Source organism: Harmonia axyridis, chromosome 4 (assembly GCF_914767665.1).
Source record: "Harmonia axyridis chromosome 4, icHarAxyr1.1, whole genome shotgun sequence".
Taxonomy (NCBI): Eukaryota; Metazoa; Arthropoda; class Insecta; order Coleoptera; family Coccinellidae; genus Harmonia; species Harmonia axyridis.
Genome location: NC_059504.1, coordinates 29,497,373 through 29,523,402, shown reverse-complemented (window position 1 = coordinate 29,523,402; position 26,030 = coordinate 29,497,373). Strand labels below are relative to the sequence as shown.

Genomic DNA, 26,030 nt, shown 5'->3' with positions numbered 1-26,030 from the left:
CAGTAATATTAATATTGAAGGTTAAGTAGAAGAAGAAGAATGAATAGGTGGAAAATCTGCGCTAACTAAGATGGTGGAATTCGGGCATCATTAAAGAGGCTTTTTTAATCTGTTTTAGTATTTTATTACACAAATGAGTTAGAATTACACTTCGTTCGCGGTGTATTGTCTCTATTAAACAATTTGGTGAGCTTTCAATTGCAAGTGCCTGTCATAAAAGGTGAGGAAGCACCAAGTCAGCTCTGCTATCAACTCATCCTACTTCATATATTCCATGGAAAGCTGACGCATAACCGGCGCGCCCATACAGGGTCCTTTTTTAAATCAAAACAGAGTAAAATAAATAACCCACGCATAGTTGGCTGAATATTTTCTGATAAGCCCACTCAACCTTATCTTCTGAAATTACCAATTTCAAGTAGTTCATTCATTGTAGGAATCATGTCCTCTGAAGATGAAAAGCCCCCAGCTCCCCCTGTCCGTTTAACTTCTAATAGGGGGACAGATCTGGCTAATAGTTCTATAGCAGTTGATAGACCATTGCCAAAAGAGCCTGAAGATGCAGACAGAAAAAAGAAAGCACTCAAATCTAAGAAAACACTCAAACATTCAACTTATTGCGATAAGCCTGAAATCTCATATCCTACAAACTTTGAACATACAGTGCATGTTGGTTTCGATCCTATATCTGGGGAGTTTACTGTAAGTAGATTTCCAAATCAGTCTAGATAAGTAGATGCTTGTTTTTTAATTCAGTTAAAATAATTTAAGTGTCTTTTTACAAGCTGCCTATTAAAGTAAGTAATGCAAGACAACATTTTTGTTCAGTTGCATTTAGATGATACTATTATAGAATTTGGTGTTTAATTTAGTTGCTGTTTAGTTGAATGTTTTGTTCAATTAATCTTTTAAAAGTGTTTGATGAAATTCTTAAAAGCTATATGAAGGCAGTTTCATAGAATTTATAAGTTAATTTGAATCATCAATATTTGATCTTATTTTGAATATCCAAAAAGCACCAATGGCGAATAATGATTTGATTCCTGATGTTGCTAGAAACTTTTCAGTTTTCTAAAATTGATGAAAAGAAATTAATTTTTTTAAATTCAAAATTTCATATATTCAACTAGAGATTTTGTCATTCATTACTTTTCTATACAATTTTTATTTTTTATTTGGTATTGCATTAAATAGTTATTGATTTTCTTGTTGAAGTGAATCATTATAATATGTGTGTTACTAAACATTCGACTACAACTCTTTGATTGGCTGCACTTTTTTCCGATAAGGAAGTAGAATTTTTTAGTAGTAAAATTTTCAATTATCCAAAAAAAATTTCATTTTATTTTAAACATAGAAAGCAAATTGATATTTGTGAAGAGCTCTACTTGGAAATTCAATTAGTATTATCACCTTACTTTCAATACAATAGATAATTTGAAATTTTTTCTACAGGGTATGCCTGAGGCTTGGTCGAAACTGCTCATGAACTCAAATATCAGTAAACAAGAACAAAAGAATAATCCTCAAGCAGTTCTTGATGTTTTAAATTGGTATGACAATACTTCAAAGGAACCCCCTACTACGAAATATATGACTAAAGCCACAGCTACCAATTCAGGTAAAATCACTGTTAAGATTTATTTATTTTAATTAATTTTCTTTAATATTTGAAGGTTCATCATTGAGTCGAGTATCAAGTTCAAGTCCAAGTAGTACAACACCAACTGAAGGTGAAGGCGGTAGCCAGAACTTGTACCACAGTCCTGTTCATGCTGTAAGTTCTGAAATAGAAGACGAAGCACCACCACCTCCTATTGCCAGTCGGCCAGAACGTACGAAAAGTATAGTAAGTAATATATTTTTTCAATTCTTTTATATGTATATTCCACAAACTCAACTAATTAGACCCTAGACTTTTGGATTTATCAAAGGATAATCTATAAAAATCTATCTTTTTTAGTACACAAAACCATTACAAGAAGAACAGAACAACACAAACAGTGTTAGTACACCTACTCACAGTTTGAGTCCAGCTCACATAACTGGACCACAAATCGTAAATACAAATTCCACTACTAGCGCACCCGTCTTGGACAGAAACAAGAATCAAGCTGGATCTGAAATGTCTAGGGTGGCTTCAGAAAAAAGGAAGAAAAAAATGTCTGACGAAGAAATACTAGAGAAGCTTCGGAGTATTGTATCAGTGGGGGATCCCAATAGGAAGTATAATAAAATCGATAAAATTGGACAAGGGTAAGGAAACATTTCTCATTATTTTGTTAGTATCCTCTCAGAAATTATTTTTCTATATATTAATAACATTTTCCTTTAAAACCTTATTCTTTAAGATTGAAAGGCTATATGAGATGCAATTTTTTTTTTTTCAGTGCCTCTGGTGTGGTTTACACTGCAATTGAAAGCTCAACTGGGATGGAAGTAGCAATCAAACAGATGAATCTATCCCAGCAACCCAAAAAAGAACTGATCATAAATGAAATTCTAGTCATGAGAGAGAATAAGCACGGGAATGTCGTTAATTATTTAGATAGTTATTTAGTAAACGAGGTAAATTTCTCTCAGTTTTATATTATTAAAACAATTGTATTTAATGTAATTGACCAAAGTTCTTCAGCTCAATTAGTTCAAATCACAATTATCAGGTTACAAAAAAAAAATATTATCATATAATTTTCTTCAATTGTTCATTTTAGGAACTCTGGGTGGTCATGGAATATTTGCCGGGAGGTTCCCTGACTGATGTAGTGACGGAAACATGTATGGATGAGGGTCAAATTGCGGCTGTGTGTCGTGAAGTATTACAAGCATTAGATTTTTTGCATTCGAATCAAGTGATCCATAGAGATATCAAGTCTGACAATATATTGCTTGGGTTAGATGGATCAGTTAAGTTGAGTGAGTATCAAATGAGCAGCAGCTATAACAGTTTTCTAATAAAATATTTACATCTCAGCTGATTTTGGTTTCTGTGCTCAAATCAGTCCTGAACAAACTAAGAGAACGACTATGGTTGGGACACCATATTGGATGGCTCCAGAAGTAGTTACTAGGAAGCAATATGGTCCTAAGGTAATGGATTGTTTTTTTTTTTTTTGCTTAGTATTGTTCATCAATAATTGTTCTAGTTCTGACTGATGAATAATATGAATGATAAATAATGAATGAATTATGACGATTAAAAAACAAAAGCTTATTGAGTCAATAACTTTTGATCAGAGGTTGACTACCTTTTAATGTATTAGGTGTGCAACTAAGTTCCCCCTGTTTGTCAATAAATGGCTTCAGCAGTAAGTGCTGGTTACAGTGTCTTTATATACCACAGTGACGACAAAGCTCGTTTGAGTTTTGATTGGTTGGAACCCTATCTGCCATTAAAGGTCGAACTTTCACCAGAGATCTCTGATTTTCACTATTTACATTCGAGTGCCGTGCTGTTTGACATGCTTTGAAGCATTCTTATTTGACTTGTTAGTGACTGTGACTGTGTTAGTCTAATTTGGAATGTTTCAAAATGTGAAGATGTTATCAAAAGAAACTAGCTGTCGACCACCCTTCGTGCAGGCGCAGTCAATAATATGAATCTTGAAACACCGCTTAGTGTTTGAATCCCGCCGATATTTAATGGCGGATGGACGGAATTGTCGTCACTGTAATAATAATAATAATAATAATGATCTTTATTCCGAAAGAATGTCCAATATAATACATTACATACAATACAGTACATTAGATGGAATAGTGTCAACTAACAGAATTGTTAAATGTTGTATTCATGAATGGAATAAGGTTCCATGTTAATGAGTATATTTCTTACATCATTTTTAAACTTATTGAGTGTTGTACATTTTTTTATATCATCTGGTAATTGGTTGAAAAATTTTATTGCGGCATATGTTGGATGTTTTTCATATTTGACCAATCTATGTTCAGGATAAAGAATATTTACATGTCTTGTACTATAATCATGGACGGAACTACTGTATACAAACTTATTTCTATTCTTGAATAAATAAACTAAACATTCATATATATACAATGCAAATACTGTCATAATCTGATTTTTCCTAAATAAACCTCTACATGATTCTCTGTATTTGAGTCCAAATATAGTTCTTATGACTCTCTTTTGTATACGGAAAATCTCCAACACCCCTGAATCAGATCCGTAGAAAATCAATCCGAACCTCATTAAACTTTCAAAATTAGTGAAATAAAAAATTTTCAAACAATTTTCATTTAAATATTTACTAATTATTCTTATACTATAGCTGACTGAATTTAGTTTTTTTCCTGTACATATAATGTGGTTGTTCCAGTTTAGATGTTCATCAATTTGCATACCAAGAAATTTAGTACAATGTTCAGGTGTGATGCTCAAATTTGACAGTTGTATCTGAGATGGTGTTGTGATCTTTTGTTGTTTTGTTCTAAAGAGAATAGTGGTAGTTTTCTCCTGACTCAAAAGAAGACCATTCCTTTCAATCCAGTTTTCGATTTTCTTATACGAAGTGCTGGCTTCATTTATCAAGTTTGGGTAGGTAGATCCAGCAACCAACAAATTTGTATCATCTGCATAATTGGTGAGAAGACTCGAATCAGACATCAGTGCTCGTTCCATATCATTTGTGAACAAAATGAACAAAATAGGGCCCAATATGCTTCCTTGAGGTACACCGGTATAATTGGTTTTTATGTCAGATTTTGTAGTTTTTCCGTTTTTCATAACTTTAACCCTCTGCTTTCTATTATTCAGATATGATTCGAACCATCTCAAAGCAGTTCCCCTTATTCCATAAGCTTCGATTTTTTCCAACAAAAGTGGTCGATTCAGGCAGTCAAACGCTTTTGATAGATCTAAAAATATTCCTAGAAGTATATCATTATTTTCGAACGATTTGATTATATTTTCAGTGAATTGAATAGTAGCTGACATTATCGATCTTCCTTTTATATATCCATGTTGGTTATCATTCAGTATATTGTTCACTAATAGAAAGTTAACTAGACGGTTACACATTGCCATTTCAAAAAATTTTGAGAAACTTGGTAGTACACTGATGGGTCTGTAGTTTCCAAGGGACTCGCGATCACCTTTTTTATAAATTGGTGTAATTACAGATATCTTCAATTGACTAGGGAAAATACCATATGTGAGGGAATTGTTAATTATGTAGCATAGTACTTCTGCTAAATTTTGTATACAAAATTTTATCAAGCTGATAGGTATATCATCATCTCCACTAGAATGTTTATTTTTAATTTGTTTATTCAGTTCTTCTATTTCTCTAGGTGTAACAGGTGTCAAAAATATTGATCGTGAAGCTCTTGGGATATCACATGATAATATGTTTACGGGCAAAATCGGTACATTTGTTGTTAGGTATTCATTAAACATGTTAGCTATTCTTTCAGGATTTCCACTGATGAAAGTGTCATTTACTTTATCTCTACCTGTAATTTCATTGAAAATATTCCACATTGTTTTCATTTTATTATCAGATTGGGATATACTGATTTCATATTTTTTAGTTCTCTTTTTTGCTAGTAATTTCTGATAGTTTTTCTTGGTATCATTATAAAGTGATTTTAGTTCAGGATGATAATGCATAATGATACCTAATATACTCAATCTATTTTTAAAATCCAGTATTTCCTGATCGGGTTTAAATTTTAATGATTTTCCGGTGACACACTTTTTTTTGAGTGGAAAGCATTCATCAAAATGCATTATGAAGGTATTCACAAAAAGATTCCATTGTTCATCTACTTCATTTGCAGCGATGTTATATATGTTGGACCAATCTTGTTCTGCTATTTGTTTTTTAAATATAATTTTATTTTCTTCGGAAAGCAACCTAATGTTTTTATATATTTTATTTTGTTTTGTATTTGTTGGAAAATTTATTTTGACTCCCATATGATCAGAGATATTAGTCTGCATAATATTCACTTCATCTATACTAATACAGTTAGTAAAAACATTATCCAAACATGACTTACTTTTATGTGCAATTCTTGTGTACTCATTCACTAGAAAAGTAAATGAATATCCATTTAAAAGCAGGTTCATTCTGTGAATATTCACAGCATCGTCTTTCAGATCGATATTGAAGTCACCAGCAATGAGGATGATTTTCTTCTCATTCACTAACAGTTCTAGTAATGCCTCTAGCTTTTGGTAAAACTCGTTTAAGTTTTCTCTTATTGGTGGTCGATATACACTCACGACGATATAGTTCTCAATGCCTATTTTGCATTCAACACCTGCACATTCAAATATCTTCTTTTTAGAGATTTTATTGATTTCACATTTCACATTGAATTCGAATCCATTTCTAATGTAGATTCCAACACCACCATGTTCATTTTTTTCCCTACAAAAATATGCTGCTAATTTAAAGTTGGGGATATTATATGCTCTCAGTTGATATTCCGTTTGCCAGTGCTCAGTAACTGCAAATGCAACACAGTCTGCATTATCAGATAATAAGACACCTACCTCATCTATACAATTTGAAATTGACTGTAAGTTTTGAAGTATCAGGCTAGATGATATATACGTATTTTTTCTTTTTGTTGTTGTAACCTTTGGAGTTTTTTTCTTCATAAAAAATGTCCACTTTGTCCATTCAGAAATTGACGATGACGCTCAAAGTCGAACCGCTTCACAGCAACGTATTTAGGCCAAAATTCCGGTTTGTACATTTCTTATTGTTGTGTTTTGATTATTCAAATTGGAGGTTAGATTGTCATTTTCATTTGTGATTGATGTTTCCGTATTCAAAAGTCTATGATTTGAAATTTTTCTTGATTGCAGATTTTCTTGTGGAGCCCTCTGTTGCCCAGTAGCCGATCTAGTTGCCCTTGCATATGTATAGGTTTCTGTTGTTCCTGTATTTGGTTGCGTTTTCGACTCATCCTCTGTTAATCTTATTAGTGGTATTTTTTCATTGATGTTTACCTTTGTTTTTATGTTTTCAAGAGTTTTAATTTTATCCATGAGTAGAGAATTGTTGAACTTCAATATTTCATTCTTATCTCTTGATTCTTTCAGCAATTCCTTAAGATATATTATCTCCATTGCGTTGTTATCTGACTTCATCTCCTCAGTTTGTTTTTCTTTAGTTTCACTCGATCCGTAGCAACAAATCACTTTATTTCCCGTTAGATATTTCAGATTTGGGTTCTTTTTCGCACAGGCTTGATGGAATATCGCAAAACACTGTATGCACACTTTAAACTTACAGTTTTTGGTAGCACAACATTTAAAATATTGTAAATCTCTATCATTTTTATCGGAGACATCCGACAACACATCTTCTTCGTCCGCCATATTTAAATATCATTGTAGTATATAAAGTCACTATAGTGCTGGTTACAGTGACTTAATTAAACACAGTAGCGACAATTTCTTCAAATTGAGCCTAAAAGTGGCGAACCATATGGCTTTACCATAAAACTTGAGAACACAATTGACTGAACTGAACTGACACTTTGTCAAATTTAAAATTATTGGGCTTGATAGTATTTGATTGTACATAGAACAAATTAAAGATAAAGATGGCGTCAAATGAGAGTGACTCTGAAGCAAGCTCCCTAAAAGATGGGAAAGATGACGGTTTCGAGTGTGTATACTGCGGAAAACCAATTAAGAAATACGGGAAATGTTTTAATATTTTCCACGAATCATGCCTCATCAAAGAGGGAAGTCTGAAAAATGCAAAATGCAAGCATGAGAGGTTAGGAAACTACCAGTCGCCATTAACGGTGAAGGAAGACTCAGTTGATATGAAAAATAAGATTTTGGAAATAGAAAATTTATATCTCAAGAAACTTATAAAGGAAATGACAGAGAAAAACCAAGTGTTTATGCAGAATAATAGTCTCCTGTTAAAAAAAATCAAAATATTGGAAGGTAACAAAAAAAGAAAGAGATATCCTTTGCGGAAGCAACAGTCTCGTTTGAACGCTCGCGGTGTACACATGTGTGATAACGCGCGCATACGGCGATTTACGATAATAATTCTAGTGGAAAACTACGTAAAATCTCAAAATTTCTTCAAGTAGAGAAAAGATAATAACTGTAGATGAATTTGAGGACTTCTGTAGTCCCATAATGTCGCAAGCCAGCGGCACATCAGCCCCCGAATCCACGGAAGATGAGCAAACATTCACCACAGTGGGAGAGACAAAACGCAAAAAAAATCAACGATCTTCCACACAAACAAAAAAACTGAATGACACTAAATCACCTGAAATCAGAATGAATCCTCCACTTTTACCACCACCTCAAAAAAATCCACAAAATAAAGTCACAAATACAACTTCCAACAATTCTTAAAAAAAAACAATCAATAATCATTCACAACAAATGTTCCACAAGATAAACAGAAAATATCAACATGGTTTTTATGTATCAACAACAACAGATCTCCCCAGAACTCAGATGGCTGATATATGGATGAATCACTTTCCAAGAAGTAAAGATACCATATTGAAAACTAAAAAGGGATTCCTAATTAAATCAGATGGCGATAAAGAAAACATCGTAAAAATCTTACAACTGCTGAAAAACAACAAAACCATAAACTCATTTGAAGAAAACAAAGAAATGAACTCAACATCACAAGGATTTTCAACCCAGGGAAGTTATTCAGTCGTTATAAGCTCTGTCGATCCGGATATAACGGACGAAGAAATAGGTACAGAACTGAAGAACCAGAAAATAGAGCACCGATTCTGTGAACGAATCACATCTAGAGCCACAGGAAAACCAACACAACTAATCAGAATAATTACTGGCAACATTAAAGCATTTGAATGTCTCCTAGCAGCAGGACTCTTCTACAAATGTCGTCACTACCCTGTATTCCCCAGTACCCCACCAGAACCGATACCAGTACCATGTGCAAGATGCAACGAATTCACCCACACGACAATCAACTGCAAATCAGTCACTATATGTAACAAGTGCAAAGGAAACCATCACACCAACTCTTGCACTTCCCCATTACCAATTTCCTGCACTGCATGTGGTGAAAAAGACCATGTAGCTTGGTCAATAAAATGCCCAAAAAGACCAACAAAACCAATTGATGGCATTCCAAATGTAAAAATTGAATCTATTAACAAAAAATCCCATCAAATCAAACCTTCCATCACAAAAAACAATAGAGTTCATACACCAATTACTATCCACGACAATATAATAGACACATATATACAAAAACTGAATAATCCCAAAAACACAGATCGACAGCAACTCATAAACAAATTGAAAATGCGATTCATTTAAGCACATAACATCGATACAACAGCAGTATTCTCAGGAAACCGACTGTACATACTGATGTTTGATTTAAATGAGGAAAACTCAGTAGTTGCTACCGAACCAATAGAGGGAACACAAATCCTTGCCACAAACGACAACACAACACCTGGCCCCAGTAGAAGCATTCAATGACATAAAATTATTATACTCCAACATAAATAACTACAACTCAAGGAAATACTTGATCAACCATTACGTCGAAAATAACGATATAATGTGTAACCTATTTGTCGAGGCTAAAAGAAATGAGAAGCACAACACAGATTATTGGGACTGGACGACCATAAAAAAATTTGGTAATAAAACAAACAACACCAGAGGAGGTAGCTTAATCCAATGTTGTAGAGAACTAAACCTAGGTAAAGCCAATCCACCAGCCATGAATAACTCACTCAATGAAACCCTTCACTGCACAATCCCAATAGGTAATGAAAAGCTGCACGTTTTCCTTTCATATATACACCCGCTATCGAAAATCGAAGAAAACATATTCAGGAAGGCAGCACAATACAAATATGCTCTACTTATCGGAGACTACAACTGTAACAAAAGAAAGAGAAAACAAATCCAACAATTTTTAGATAACTCTGATTTCACCCAAATTAAAACTCCACCTACATTATTCATGAGTAATAACCCACCTAGTACCCCAGATATAGTTATTTGCACCAACAACCTGAAAAATTATTTAAAAACTAAGCTGGTTCCTGATCTGACAACTTGGCCATAGAGATCATGCTAACGTTGCCTAATCAACTACCTTGCAACACTGAAGATGTACATTTGAATCTGGAGAAATGTAATATTGAAAAAGTAAATGAATAGATGGAGTATTTTATTGATACTAGAGCCCCAATATCCAACAAATATATAAGCGATTTTCAAAGTAAATTAACAGACTTAATAAACGTGCACACACCAAAAATTACCAGAGGCCATTTTCTTCATACGTTACCACCACACAAAGTTAACCAAATCAAGAAGAAAAAACAACTTTACCGAGAACTGAAAGTAAACAACGACGCCAACTTGAAAAAACTTTATAACAACCTCAACAAAGAAATCCACAAACTCATTACTGAATATAGATCGAACAAGTGGATCGAAACATGTGAAAGGATTAATGAAATGAAAGGCAGAAACTACTGGCAAGAAATAAAGAAACTGACCAGATACAACCCAAAAGTTAAAATGAGCCAAATAACTAAAAACGGAAGAACCTACAACACAGATGAAGAAATAGCCTCAGCATTCAGAGAATACTATCAGGAAACATTCACGCCTAAAGACAATATAAACTATGATCAAAATTTCAAAACAAAAATAGAAAATCTCAGAAAAACAGCTGAAAAGCAGAATAATACAGAAACAGTCCCAGAAATAACCGATACAGAGTATGAAGAAGCCTTACAGGGAAAAAACACCACACCCGGATATGACAATATAACACGAAAAATTTTACGCCAACTGAGCCCAAAAATTCATGATGAAATACGGAAAATATATGACTACTGTCTATCTAAGGGATACTTTCCAGTGGAATGGAAGAAAGGCATCATCGTAACAATCCACAAACACGGAACAGATCACAACCAAGTGTCCAACTACAGGCCCATTACCCTTCTTCCAATAATCGGAAAAACATTTGAAAAAATAGTGAAAAATCGTCTTCAGAACACAATTGGTCAAAATATTCCCAATCACCAATTTGGATTAAAAGAAAATCACTCCACCATCCATCCACTAGTAGCTCTTATCTCAAACATCCAAACCACAATGAAGAAAGGTCACAAATCAGCAGCTCTATTCATGGACATCCAAAAAGCATTTGATAGCGTGTGGCATGAGGGTCTTCTGTATAAGCTACATCATCTAGACGCTCCAATATACCTACAAAAAATAATAAAAGATTTTTTGAGAGGCAGAAGCATCATGGTCAAGATAAACAAATATCTCTCGTTACCATTTACTCCCCAACAAGGCGTACCGCAAGGCTCTCCATTATCGCCCCTATTATACAACATCTATGTATACGACATCCTAGAGATAAAACATGATCTCGAAAGCTATATCCTTCAGTATGCCGATGATACAGCAATCATCGCACACAACAGAAACCTATTGGAAGCAATAAAAAAACTACATGATCTTTGTAACAAAATCATGATGTGGATAAAAAAATGGAGAATCCTGCCAAACCTGGAGAAATCCAAACTTATACTATTTGGTCACAAACTATCAAACATGTCACCAGGGATAAATATGCTCCAACAGAATATAAAACCAACACAACATGTTAAGTACCTAGGAATTACTCTTGATAATAAAATAAACTTCAAAACACATTCCCACAAGAAAAAGAAAGAAATAATTGCTAGATCAAAGCACTTTAGGTCTCTCACATACAAAAATCGTGGCATAAACACCGAAACAGCCTCTAAGATATATAAGACTATATGTAGACCAATGCTTGAATATGGACACCTTTTGTATAGCAACGCTAGAAGACCCACCCTGAACAACATCGAAGTGGCAGAACGCAGTAGTTTGAGAACTTTGAGCAAGATACGTCATCCAGAAAACCCACTCTATAACCCACCCAACACCCTACTGTATGAAAAAACTAAGATAGAACCAATATTGAGTAGATTCAGAACATTAGGGAAAAAATTTGTAAACAACCCCCACAACCTACAAATCCTGCAATGCAACACGATACAAGAAAATTATAGCAGACATCACTGACGAAAGTACCCAACTAAACCACTAATGGATGTAATAAAGGACCTCTCAGAAACACTGTAGCTGTTAACTCATTGAAATACCTTTTTTTTGTGAACACATACATTTCTTCTTTTTTTTTTTTTTGTCAAACAGAATATCTTAGTTATTTTACCATACGTAATATTGTACAAAATGTAATTCACACGGGCAGAAAGACGAAAGTCGTTAGCCATTTGCTAAGCAATAAATATACTTTCTCTCTCTCTCTCTCTCTCTCTCTCTTTGCGGAAGCCGTAAAAAATCAAGTTCATCCATCAATACAAACTTAAACAAAACAATTTCAATTTTCAACGATCAAAAACCACCAATGCAGCGATCATCAAACCACAGATGCGAGACATCTGAACTACCACATTCCGCAACTATGACATTGACCAACAAAACCAAATATAACCTAGAAAAAAACATAAACACTAACATGCCAAAAATGCAGATATATGAACAAGAAAATAATACTGTCCCTGATGGTACATCAGTATATATAAACGTCAGACTGAGAAAAACTAGAAAGGGTGATGTAGGAACAGGGATTTTCGAGAATTCAAGTTTCAAGTCATCTAAAGCTATGAAAGATGAAAAAGATAGAAAGTTATGGCTATTTGTATCTCGAGTACATGAGAATGTTAAAGATGAAGAGATCAAAGCATATATTATGAGTAAGGGAAAATTAGAAGAAAACCAAGTTTATGCAAGAAAATTGAATACCAGGAACCAAGAGGACCTAAACTAAAAATGTGTTTTCTAGTTGGTGTTCCTATAACTATGAAGGAGGAAATATACAAGAGTGACTTTTGGCCATCAGGAATTAGATACTCAAGATTTGATTTCATCAAAGGACAACATTTTTTAGAGAAGCAGAAAGTATCAGCTTGAATATAAAACCCCTTGAGGAAGAAAAGAGGTATGACAACATCAAAATTAAGCAGAAAAATGAGAACTTCAGCATATTATATCGAAATGTGTGTTCGTTAGGTAATGCAAGGAAACGGTTGGAAGCAATTTTGGCAGAACAGGGTGATATAAAAATTTTGTGCTTAACTGAGCACTGGAAAACAAAGGAACAAATAGAATATCATGGAATAGCGAATTTTTCATTACGATCTTTTTTTTGTAGAGAACAAAATGAGCATGGAGGGGTGGCCATCTACGAGAGAAATGAAATACAGACCAAAGGGAGAACAGATATTAAAAATCAGTTGAGGAAAAAGAATTGTGAATGTATTGGTATAGAATTCAAACTAGATGGAAATAAATACGTATGTATAGCAATTTATAATGATGGAAATACCGAAGCTCTGACGGAAGCAATGGAACCTATACTACATAAACTTATGGAGGAAAATATTAGTTACCTTAGTTGGGGACTTCATTATAAATATGTTGGAGAACTCAACAAAGGGACAACAACTACTGGATTTTCTGAGATCATATAACCTACAACAGACAATTTATTAACCAACAAGAATAACAGCTACAACGTCCACATGTATTGATAATATTTTTTGAATGCTGAGGATAACTATTTAACCAATATCATACAAACACATATATCTGATCATACTGCACAGAATATAACATTTACAGTGAACCAAAGTCAAACAAATTATATACTCAAACGCACATTTTCACAGAAAAACATTGAATACTTCAAAGAACTGATACACAAAGAAGAGTGGATATCAATGTATTAATTACCGAATAACAACGTGAATGCTCAATTTGATGAATTCCATCGCTTACATCTACAGAGCTTCAATAAAGCTTTTCTGCTAAAAAAGATAATGGTGCGCAGGAAACCAATAATACCAGACATGGAAATCAAAGAAAAGAAGACAAAATTAGACATACTATTAGTCAGGAGCACATATGATAAATCTTTTAAAGACAAATACCATGAAAACAAAATCCAGTATGATAAATTACTAATGGAACAAAAGCTGGAAAAATATGAAAAGTTAATTGAAAATTCTGACAATAAATGCAACACTGTGTGGACATTGGTGAACTCTTTCAAAAATGCGAAACTTTCTAATGAAACTAAAATTGAAATAGATGGAGATCCACAAAAAATTGCATATGAAATGATTGAACACTTCATAAAGGCAGGTATGATTTCAACAGAAAACATTATGAAAACCAATAAGAATGAAAAATGTGAAAAAAGAGATGAATCCATCTGTTTGAAGAAATTTTCCCCATTAGAAATCAAAGAGGTTATAAAATCGTTAAAATATAAACATTCCAGTTGATATAATGAAATTTTAAATCACATAATTAAGCAAACCGCAGAATAAATAATTGAACCTTTGAGCCATATCATTAATAGCACTCTCAAACATGGTATTTTCCCTGATAAATTGAAAATTGCATTTGTGAAACCAATACATAAAAAGAGTGATATAAATGACTTTAACAACTATAGGCCTATAAGTATCCTGCCAAGTTTCTCCAAGATATTCGAGATGGTATACTGTACTCAATTAATGGAATTTTTAGTGAGGAATGAAATACATAGAAATAATCAGCATGGTTATATAAAAGGAAAATATACAAAGACAGCAGTGTACAAATTCATTAATAAAATAGTTGAAGCCTTTGAAAGTGGAGAATTAGCTATGGGAATATTTCTTGACCTAACCAAGGCATATGACTGCTTGGACAGTGAAAAACTACCGGTGAAACTGGAAAGATATGGAATTAGAATACCTGCCTTCCAGTGGGTGAGGTCATATTTCACAATAAGAAAACAGATGGTGGAAATGGAAATAGAAGAGAAAGTGATTAGATCAAATATGGAGGAACGGCTTTTAGGTATACCACAAGGATGCATTGCTGGACCAATATTTTTCATAATATACATCATTGACTACACAGTAAGCTATGGCAGCGAAAATAATAAAATAACAGTAATCAACTATGTAATACCAACTTTTGGAGCGTACAAAATTTTTGGGAGTGCATATGGATAGTCATCTGGACTGGAAGGAGCATATTTCAAATCTTTGTACAAAAATTCAGACAGCAATTTATGGTTTTAGAATAACAAATACATTCGCCAATGCAACTTAAAGATGGTGTATCACGCAACAATAGAAGCCAAACTGAGATTTAGCATAATCTTCTATGGATCCAGAAACATAAAGCCTCTATATGTATTACAGAAAAAAGCAATACGATTACTAAACAACATGAGGTATGATCAATCATGTAGAGGTACATTCAAGAAATTGGGATTACTAACAATATATTCTATATACATTCAAGAATGTATTAATTCCCACTGGGACAGCCAGCCGAAGTCACTTTAGTGCTGGTCGATTTTGACATATCCAAATTGCATGAACCAAGCTTAGACATGATAAACTGTTTTAACTCATAAGTGATTTTGTTTTGGCATCATATACTTTTGGTTGGGTGAATATGTCTAATTTTGTGCCAATTTTTTTTCTTTATTTATTAATTTATTGCTAATTTACAATCTACTCAATTCGGTAATAAGTAAATATTTTGTGTGATCTTGATTTGAGACAGTTACCATCCGGATACGGAAGACTGAGTTCTATCCACAAAGATCTTCTGGCCATGTCCTTTTGAGTCTTCTTGTATGAGTGAGATTGAAAAGTTCGTTGACTAGTGAGTTTTCATGATCATTGGTGCGGGTCTCGTATTTTGTTGAATGTTGTCTCATTATCTCACAAACATAAGGGATCTCCAAATCATTATAGAGTGTTTGGTTGGATACATACCATGGAGCATTTGCTATCATTCGCAAGGTCTTGGATTGAAATGTTTGGAGGATTTTTGTATTTGATGGCTTGCTGCATCCCCAGAGCTCTATTCCGTATGTCCAAATTGGTCTGAGTATGCTTTTATAGATCAACACTTTATTAAGGTTAAAGTGGATTTTCTATTCAACAACCAGTACATTTGTTTCACTTTTAGGTATAGTTGAGTTCTTTTGGCCTTGATATGTGCCCTCCAAGTTAATTTCTCGTCCATATGAAGCCCTAGATATTTGACTTCTGATTTTCGGGGGATAGGAATATGGTTGATTGATACTTGGGGGCAAGTGTTCCTTCTTAGAGTGAAAGTAATGTGTGCAGACTTACTATTGTTGACTTTGATCTTCCATTTCATAAACCACTTGTGTAGCAAGTTCAGGTGTGATTGGAGTTTATTAGATGCTGTTATTGGGTCGACATCTGATGACATTATAGCTGTATCATCTGCAAAGGTTGCTATCAAAGTGTTGTTGGTTTGTGGTATATCTGCCGTAAATATAAGGTACAAAATGGGGCCCAATACACTATCCTGTGGTACTCCGGCTTGAATATTATGATAATCTGAATATGCATCTTCCACTTTCACTTGAAAATACCTATCGCTCAAGTAAGACTTCATGAGTGGAAACAACTGGTCTGTCATATGCTTCTTGATTTTGTATAAGAGACCGACATGCCATACTCTCTCTATAGATATATATATATATAGTACGACTGTTATCTGGAGACAATATATATATATATTTGAATTCATTTTTACTTAGTTCTTTATAACATGTAAAGGACTTATTCATTGGGTATCTAGGTTGAAGTTTGATTTCGATGTTTATTGTTTACATCGAAATCAAACTTCAACCTAGATACCCAATGAATAAGTCCTTTACATATATATATATATATATATATATATATATATATATATATATATATATATATATATATATCTAGGAAGACAGATGAACACATTTTCTTGTTTTCTAGACTTTCTCTTATTTTGTTCACTACTCTATGGCATTGCTGGATTATGGAGTGTCTCTGTCTGAATTCAAACTGATGATCGGAAATCAGGCCATTCAGAATGCTCGCTCTTTCTATTCTATTCAGTAGGAGTCTCTCAAATAATTTGGATAGAGAAGTGAAAGGCTTATTGGTCTATATGATGTTACCTCAGTAGAGTTCTTTCCAGATTTTGGAGTCATAATGACGTGAGCGTGTTTTCACTGAATGGGGAAGTAACATAACCGTAACATGCTATTATATATAATTGTTAGTAGTACCACAGCTTTTTTTTGGTAGATGTTTTAATATTTCAGCCGTTATCAAATCATATCCTGGTGCCTTATGAGTTTTTAGAAGATTTATTTCTTTACGGATTTCAGAAGGATACTCCGTAAATATAAATCGGTGGAGGTTTTGGATCAGATCTAGGATTATTTAGGTCATTATCTGTTTGATTTTCATTATAATCCATAAGTGACTGGAAGCTGTTGGATATTCTCAATTCTTTGAATATTTCATCAGAGGTTTGAAGACTTATTGGTCTTTTTCTCTTCCGTTCTATAGTTTGCCATGAGTGTCCGCTATTATCACTTGGTCTTTCATTGGATGATTCATCACCTGAGAGTTCATTAAATTCTCTTGCATTAAAGTTTTGAGTTGAAGGTGGAATTGACGTTTGGATGGCTTGAGAGTAGACAGAGTGTTGGCTATTTCCGTGTCTTTGTTGATTATTTGTTATTTGTTCAATATGGTAATTGAAAGATTCTGGGGAGATATTGGATTGTCGAGTATTTGTCGAACTGGGAAATCCCTTGAATCCGGCATCGTTGGAAACATTTCCGTTTGTTTTCGCTGCGATCACATTTATATTGTTGATCTCCGCCACTGGACTTTGTTCATGATACGAACAGATGATGATTGTTATCGGCACTCGCAGATGTTGTTTATAAATTCTCTTCTGTTATGAATAAAAAATGAATTCTTGTAAATTTGAATTCTCTTATGAATGGAGCGCTTTTAGAAAAAAAAGTTTGCACCGTGTTCAGTGATTTTCCCCACAACAGATGGGTATAAAATTTCAATTGCTCTTTCAATAACACTTGATAATCAAGATTAATCGGGAGCTCGCGAAACACCTGTCCTATCCTAGGACCTGCTACACATCGAAAATCTAATTTTGTGCCAAATGATGGTCATTTGCGGGAAGTGTTGATTGTCTTCTTTCATTCGAAGAAAACGGCGGCTGAAGCGCATCGAGAGCTCCAAAAGATTTACAGGGATGCTACTCTAAGTGAAACAACGTACAGTGATTGGTTAAAAGACGATGATTTCGGTGTTGACTGTCCGCGTGAAGGAAAGCCAAAAACCTTCGAAGTCGCTGAATTGGGTTACCTGCCAAGCCATTTCCAAACGACTCCATGCGTTGGGAATGATTCAAAAAGAAGGAACTCGGGTTCCTTATGTATTGAAGCCAAAGGACGTTGAACGTCGTTTTTTCGCATGTGGACTACTGCTTATTCGGCAAAAAAGGATGGATCTATTACAGCAACCCAATGAAAAGAAAGTCACAGGGACTGCCCGATCATGCTTCTACATCGTCGCCTCGACTGACTATTCACGCTGCGAAGGTAATCTGGTATTTTTGGTGGGACCACCTCGCTGTTATTTATTATGAGCTGTTGGAACCAAGTGAAACCATTACTGGGGACTTCCATTGATGCTATTGAGCCAAAAACTGCGCGAAAAACGGCCACTATATGAGCAAAAGCACGATAAAGTGATTCTACAGCATGATAACGTGCGACCACGTTGCTAAACCCGTTAAAACCTATCTGGAAACGCTCAAATGTATTCTTCAGATATTGCGCTGTGAAAGTATTATTTGTTCTGGTCGATGGTACATAGTCTGATTACAGCAGTTCCACTCATATGATGACATAAAAAAGATGGCTTGATTCGTGGATAGCCTGAAAAGATTAAATCTTTTACTATAACGGTATTCAAGTTCTACCTGAAAAATGAAAAAAGTTGTAGCTAACAAGCGGCAATACTTTGAATCATTTGTTCGTAACCATTTTATTATAATTATTATTTTTATTTTAAATCGGGGTTGTTGCGGTTCGATCAGCCTTCCGGGGACTGTGACCAAATGGGTTTTTTGTTCTTAACCCTTCCCATTCATACAAACTCAAAGAGGTCGTCAATACTGATAACGAAACCGACAACATCCTTAGGAGATTTGGGTGTTACATCGTGAGTATCTAGGACGGACTTTCCCACATGAGTGGTTCTTAGGCCAATTAACCTCGGACATTTGCACCCTATGTGTTCATTAGTTTATATCTTCGTTCCACAAAGCCTGCAGTACTCAACTGCCGACTTTCCCAAGCCGTACAAAAGATATTTGCACCGACAGTGGTCTGTCAGCAGTCTCACCATTACCTGAAGCTCAGCTTGTGGCAGCTTTAAGAGTTTTCTGATATAGGTCAGTGAAAGCACCACAAATTTCTTTGCCTGAGCAAGACCAAGTGTTCCTCCAGAGGGTTGTTCTATTGTCCAATTCCCATTGTTGGATTGTTTCCTTTTGATCTTTTTCAAGCCCACAATAAGGCTCAGAGCCAACAGGTGTTAACCTTGATGTTCTTTGGCAAGGTCATTGGCTCTTTCATTTCCTTCAATACCAATACCGGTACCCATAGCAGAGTTACTTCATTTCCTCTGGCTAGTAGCTCTACGGTATTACAACACTCAGCAGAGACCCCTGGTTTTGTAATTCTAGAGACCTCAGCATGGGCTGGCTGTCCATAGTGATATAAATATGCGCCCCTTTGAGGTTCCTTTTCAGACATTCTTGAGTGCAGGTATAAACAGTTAGTGTCTTGGTTTCTAAAATAAGCTCACTTTCCAGGGCTTAAGGATCCTCAGTTTGGCTCAGAATATCCCAATTCCTGTGCCTTTTTTCAAAAAAGAGTTATATAGAAAGCATTTTTTATCATTCTCTCAGTATTTTTGAATTACATTTCTGCACTAAAGATATGAATACTGGTCTTGTACATTCCCAATGGTTGATTTTGTATATCCTTGATTCTTTCATTTTCTGGTCCATTCCCATTTTGAGAAAGTTGTCATTTTAATTCTATTTTGCGGGTACGTTTCCCGAACAAGCTCTCTCTCCAGTAAGAATCTTAAACATAATAATAATAATTTATTTTAAATAAAAGATACAATGCTAACAAAGTATTCCCCAAGATGAAATATCATTAAAAAAACAACAGACAAACAAGACAGACACTGCTATCTAGATGTTGTATCGTTCCAAGTTTTTGCCCCATTCAAAAATTCTTCAATATTATAGAGTTCTACATCAAGCAGGATACACTTTCTTTCTATAGGTGTTCAAGCTAGTTTCATTCTTTATCATATCAGGCATAGTATTGAAATACTTGATACATTATGTATTCAGGTCCTTTCTTTGTAGATGTTTTTCTGTGAATGGGATATTTTAGGTTCGTTTTCCCTTTGTTATTGTATATGTTGGATGGGTTCAATTCAAATTTATTCCTGTTTTTGAAAACAAAAATTTTCTTTTGTGCTCTTCTAGAACTCGATTTCAACCCACCAATACATTTTTATATGTAATTTTAATTTTATTTCATGAATAGTTCTCTAAGTTTTGTATTCATGATTAGTTGAGAAGAAAATAAATGGATCTTCTTGAAATTCGCTGTTTTAGGTACTGAAAACTTAGTATTTAGCTTAAGATGCCACTGTTGAAGAAATACTTCTTTTTCAATTAATGAATATTTTTGACATTTGAATATAAAACTATCTGCATATATTCATAGATGGACTAAAATATTTCGATACTTTGAAAACCTTCTTGAAATATTCGGGTCAGCAATGACCCAAACATACCAGTTACCAAAAAGTCAGATGCCAGTGGAGGGTTTACAAACCTGTTGTTCTTTTAGGTTGATGTATGGTCACTAGGTATCATGGCAATCGAAATGATTGAAGGTGAACCGCCATATCTCAATGAAAATCCTTTGAGAGCCCTTTATCTTATTGCAACTAATGGAAAACCAGACATAAAAGACAAGGACAAACTCTCTCCTGCCTTTCAGGATTTTTTAGACAAGTGTTTAGAAGTAGATGTAGACAAGAGAGCTTCAGCAAAAGATCTGTTAAAAGTAAGTACACCTTGTTAGTAACTATTCTTTTTTGGTAGAATTTTAAAAGCATTGTTCATTACATTTATTTTGATTGGCGTTTCAAAATGTTTTTGTAATTTGTAGCATCCATTTTTGAAAGTGAGCCGACCTTTAGCAAGTTTAACGCCTCTAATTTTGGCAGCCAAAGATGCCACAAAGCAGCACTAGCATTAAACAAAAGAATGATAAACAAAAACAGTTGTATTATATGTGACAAACTATTTAACCCATGTTACTAGAAATGCATAGTTTAAAAAGGAGTCCGTATGTAATATAGTCGTGTTTTATATATATGATATAAATATAAATGAATATATATTTTCTCTTCTTGCAATTCTAGTTATATGGGTAGATGTAGCATTTTACTTTTTTTTTGAGACAAGCATTTAGATAGAGTAAGTTTGTACGAGTTAAAAATTGTAAATCACAGGAGCAGTGTGCCTAATCCAAGAATATAAGATTTTATGTATCTTTGATATTTTCATGAAGTATTTTAATTTATACTTTGATCAGAGATAGGATTTTGGGATGCTTCTTTCTATTATATCAGGAATTTTATGGATCTAAATATTTTATATGTAAAAACGGATTTAGTAACTATTTCTCTAATGCTGAGTGTAAGTCTTAAATTTCAAGTTGATATAAACTGATTCAATTTATACCCTAATAATATTAAATTTGAATCATATCAATCAATGAAATATTGCAACAGAAATCTGATACTATAATTAGACTAAATTATTGTAAGCAATTATTTTTTACAAATCAATTTATTTCATTGGAATTTTGTTGATATCTATTTATAAACTTGAAATTGGAATCTGTGGCAGAAAATGAGTTTGTCTATGTCGTAGCTTCTCAGTAACATATATTTTTGAAACCTTTTCATAGTGTTTTATAAGGATTTTTATGGATCTCTATAACTATTTGTTTTTATTAGTATTTTATTTATTATTATGTGTTATATGAATTGTAACTGAATGATATGATTCAAAATATTTTTTAGCAAATATGATAGATATCTTTGAAGTAATAATTATTTATTGCCCAATGTTTTGATTGTTTTTTTGTGATTTTCATTTCTGAAGTACTATAAAAGGAGAGCTATTCTCAAATTTCTGATCTCTTAGAGCTTGTGAGGTAGATATACAAGATTTAATGCTACTATTTTTGAGATGATAGTTAGATGTTTGATCCAATTATGTCTGAAAGAATTCGTGACTCAATCGGAAATATTTTAAAGGAATATGGTCGATTTTTTTTTATTGTCATATTGCTCTTTATCATATCATTATTGTAAAGTGTCAAATCTTGAGGTGTGTAAAGAAAAAAATGATATGAAAATATTGTTACATTTGTATGAGCTGCATTTTTTTGAAGAAAAAGTCAAGAGGTATTTTACCAAATTTTATAATAATATATTGACTCATACAGATAAGATTTTTTTCGAATACAATGTTTGAGATCCATAAGACTTCAGTATATCTCTGTCACTTTTTAATTATGTTATAGATACAAAATACTCTGTATTTTATTACATATCTTCAGTTATCTAAAGATGGAACAATCTGTCGAGCAATGGTCAAAACTGCAAAACTAATTATATTGATTGTGCTAAACATTTAAGCATATTCTGTTTGAGTCAATTATTTCAAATTTGGAAGCGATTTAAAGTCCGAAATATCAATGTCTAGTGATGCGACTTTGATTCTTAGAACGAAAGGAGGATTTTACATTGAAAATATTTTCCTATGGAATACAATTGAATAATACTCTACATAATTATTTTTAAAATGTGAATGCTTTTTAGCTTTAAATGGATTTTAATTTCCAAGAATATTCAAGTTTAACTTTATATTTTTGAATGCGATAAACTGTCATGTAATGTATGAATATTTTCTGATAGACAATTTTTTGATTCATTTGTTCAGGAACTTCATAAAACTTTCCAATTTTATTCAGTATAATCTTTTGATGAACCTCTTTTAGATGTATCTGTCAATATCCCCTTCAAGAGTGGGGTTGATTGAAATTTTTATTTGGAAAAATTAGAATTTATTTGTTTGTGTCTTCGAATTCATTCATTACTTTTTTTTAGATATATCTAATTGGCCTTAATAAAAGAGAGAAGTTATAAATTTGACGTGTTGATATCTTGTAGGTAGTCATCACCACTATTTTGATAATGTGAGCTCACACAAGGAGTAGTAATGACAGGCTTCTTTGAGTTTTAATTCATATTTTTGAAAAATGTTCATATTTATACAGATTCTGTCAGACTCAACTTCGTTTGTGATATTCAAATAAATAAGTCTTATTCATGTCAACAAGTACGAATCTATTATAATCAAGAAACCTTCATGCAAACTAACACTGGAAAGAAGATGCAATCAAGTTTCAATTATCTGATATATGGCTATTCTTGTTGTGACAATAAAAACTTTCCAAATATTAATTTACTTTAATTTGATTGTTTATTATTTTTGAGTCTGGTTTTTATTGAAACATGATAGTGTCTCCTCTGTGACTGCAAGATAAATGATGCATAAATCTAGTTCTAATTTTCAAATAGATCTTCCAGTAGATATTAACACTTATAATTCGATAACATTCACAGGTTCACAATATTCTATTGTGGACTTAATTTTTACTCACATCCAATTTTAAGGCCTAAATAAAAGTTGAATTTATCAGCAGAAACATAATATTCATTGCATATTTCTAGCATTATTACTCTTCATTGAATTTATGACAGAATGACATTCAAGATGTTTTCAATTTTATGAAACGTGTATTATATCTATCGCTTTTTCTACTTATATCTTAGTTTTTCAAAGTATTTATTCTCATATCATTAACTGATTAGTATCTGTTGATTATATTTTGTTAAATATTAAATTTTTGTAAATAAACTGAACCTTTTAATTAAGCTTGCTAATCCTATAATTATCCTATATTCCATTTTCATCTCAATTTCAATGTTATGCCATTACCATTATTGTCAAATATTCAGATTCTTCACTGAGCATAATATGCAAAATTTTAATTTACTATTTTTAACTGAATACCAATAACAATATTGGTTAAAATTTGTAAGTAGAAAGCAGATTCTATTATGGTTTCTGAATAATTCCTTTTCTTACCCATAAAATACAGTGGACTCTACTCTAGTTAACTCGAAACACCACCGGACCAAGATTTTTCGTCGAGTTACGAATAGTTCGACATAGGTGTAGTTCAAGTTATACAGGTCATTCTTGATTAAATTCGACTCACAGAGGTAATGAGATATAGAGGTAAGCCGAGAGGTAAACCAAATGGTAATTCGGGTTATAGAGGTAAAGAATAGTGATATTTGTTAGAGTTCACCCTGTGTAACTCTTTTTAAACATGCCTACAACCATAGACCTATAATAACATGGACTGGCTCTCACGTGGCTTCTACTCGCTTCGCTCTGCGGACTATCAAAGAGAGAGAGGTGTTGTGAAGGATGGAAGTAGAAAGTGCGAATTTACTAAGGGAATAGCGCGTTTTAAATTTTTTTTTTGGAGAAATACCGAGTTTTTCGCATTAGTTGATTATTGAAATAGCTAAATGGCTATGGAAATAAAGCGATTTTAATTTTTTTAATGAGAAATATGGAGTTATTCGGATGGAAATAGCTTGATATGGCTATGGGAATAACGCGCTTTTAATTTTTTTTTACAGAAAAATTTGAGTTATTCGGATGAGAATAGTATTGAAATAGTTAAATGAATAACATTTTAGAATTGTATGGTACAGATTTTCATGTAATCTAAAATTTCTTTCAGAAAAAGATGAATTTTATTGTGTGCTACCTGAAAGAAAATATTTTTTAATTTCTATTCCAGAACTTTTAGATAGTTCAGTATATCAAGAATATTATAGATAATTAAATTTATATTCGATATAATGTAGCTACAAGTGTAACTGAGCTTTAGGAAATTCAAAATTTGTGATAAGTAAAAACACAACAGAAAATTTATGAAATTTTTAAAATTTTATATATTTTATCTTCTGAAAAAATGGCCCAAATATTCTCAGAAATAGACTGAGGAAATAAAATAGTGAGTGTTATTGGGAATGAAAATGCCATATTTTTCCTATCAAAGGACAAATTCAGCCTTACGTTCCAAAAGTAAGTATACATCTTCCTCTATACTCTAACGGTTTAAAAAAGGACTGCAAATTTTATACATGGGTTTATTATATTACCTTCCATCATCAAATATGCAAGCACATATGGAAAAAAAAAACATATGATAAATATCAATATAAAAAAATTATGATTAACATCCGACGAAGAGATTCGAATCAAGGCTTCGAAACTGGAATAACATGGTCAAAAATTCATAACTCCGTATTTATGAATGGCAGGAATTTGCTGTATAGTATTCATTATTATTTTAGTAACACATGTTCTCAATATCATAATTGTATGGCTCCTTCCTTCAAAACTTTGGTTCCATATGGGGATTGACATAATAGTCCTCTGTTTTGAAGTAATTACTACATATTACGGTTGTGGCAGAAGGTTTTTTTGTCTTTACTCCATATTTCCATTACCCATTTAATTCAATTTCTCGGAAACCTGTGAAAATATTCAATAAAATAAACGATAAATCCCTTCTTGTTTTCTTACCTATAAAATGTCACGTCCAACCCTTTTTTGGATATAACAACACAATTATAAGCTACACTCGAAGCAGAGATACTTAAAATTGTTTATTAGTACTAAAATAAGCACCAGAACATCAACAAACACTCAGTAAATGGTTTAAAAATCAGTAATCACCAAAAGAAAACACATACAATCAGTTCAGAAAACTAATAGCTGCTTTCCAGTCAGGTGCGTGTCACCCCGCGGCTCGGAGCACTAG

At 33.1% G+C, this 26,030-nt stretch overlaps 1 protein-coding gene across 2 annotated transcripts; it reads left to right on the top strand.

The window, feature by feature from the left end:
* Positions 1-47: 47 nt before the first annotated feature.
* On the top strand, positions 48-24,040 carry LOC123678367 (serine/threonine-protein kinase Pak). 2 transcript variants are annotated; one of them, XM_045615364.1, is made up of 10 exons: positions 48-220; positions 437-702; positions 1,456-1,621; positions 1,677-1,849; positions 1,964-2,256; positions 2,391-2,568; positions 2,715-2,916; positions 2,975-3,090; positions 20,889-21,107; positions 21,213-24,040. In XM_045615364.1, the coding sequence occupies exons 2-10, from the start codon at positions 442-444 to the stop codon at positions 21,294-21,296; spliced, it is 1,692 nt and encodes a 563-aa protein (XP_045471320.1). In that variant the 5' UTR covers positions 48-220; positions 437-441; the 3' UTR covers positions 21,297-24,040. The 2 variants fall into 2 exon arrangements, with proteins under 2 accessions (XP_045471320.1, XP_045471321.1); XM_045615365.1 differs by having other exon boundaries at positions 57-220; positions 423-702.
* Positions 24,041-26,030: the final 1,990 nt, after the last annotated feature.

Bases quoted from the DNA above. Each gene is read 5' to 3' on its own strand.
- LOC123678367 (XM_045615364.1), top strand. From the start codon at position 442: ATGTCCTCTGAAGATGAAAAGCCCCCAGCTCCCCCTGTCCGTTTAACT. The intron at 703-1,455 runs GTAAGTAGATTT...TTTTTTCTACAG, and splicing joins CTATATCTGGGGAGTTTACT to GGTATGCCTGAGGCTTGGTC. The intron at 1,850-1,963 runs GTAAGTAATATA...TATCTTTTTTAG, and splicing joins CAGAACGTACGAAAAGTATA to TACACAAAACCATTACAAGA.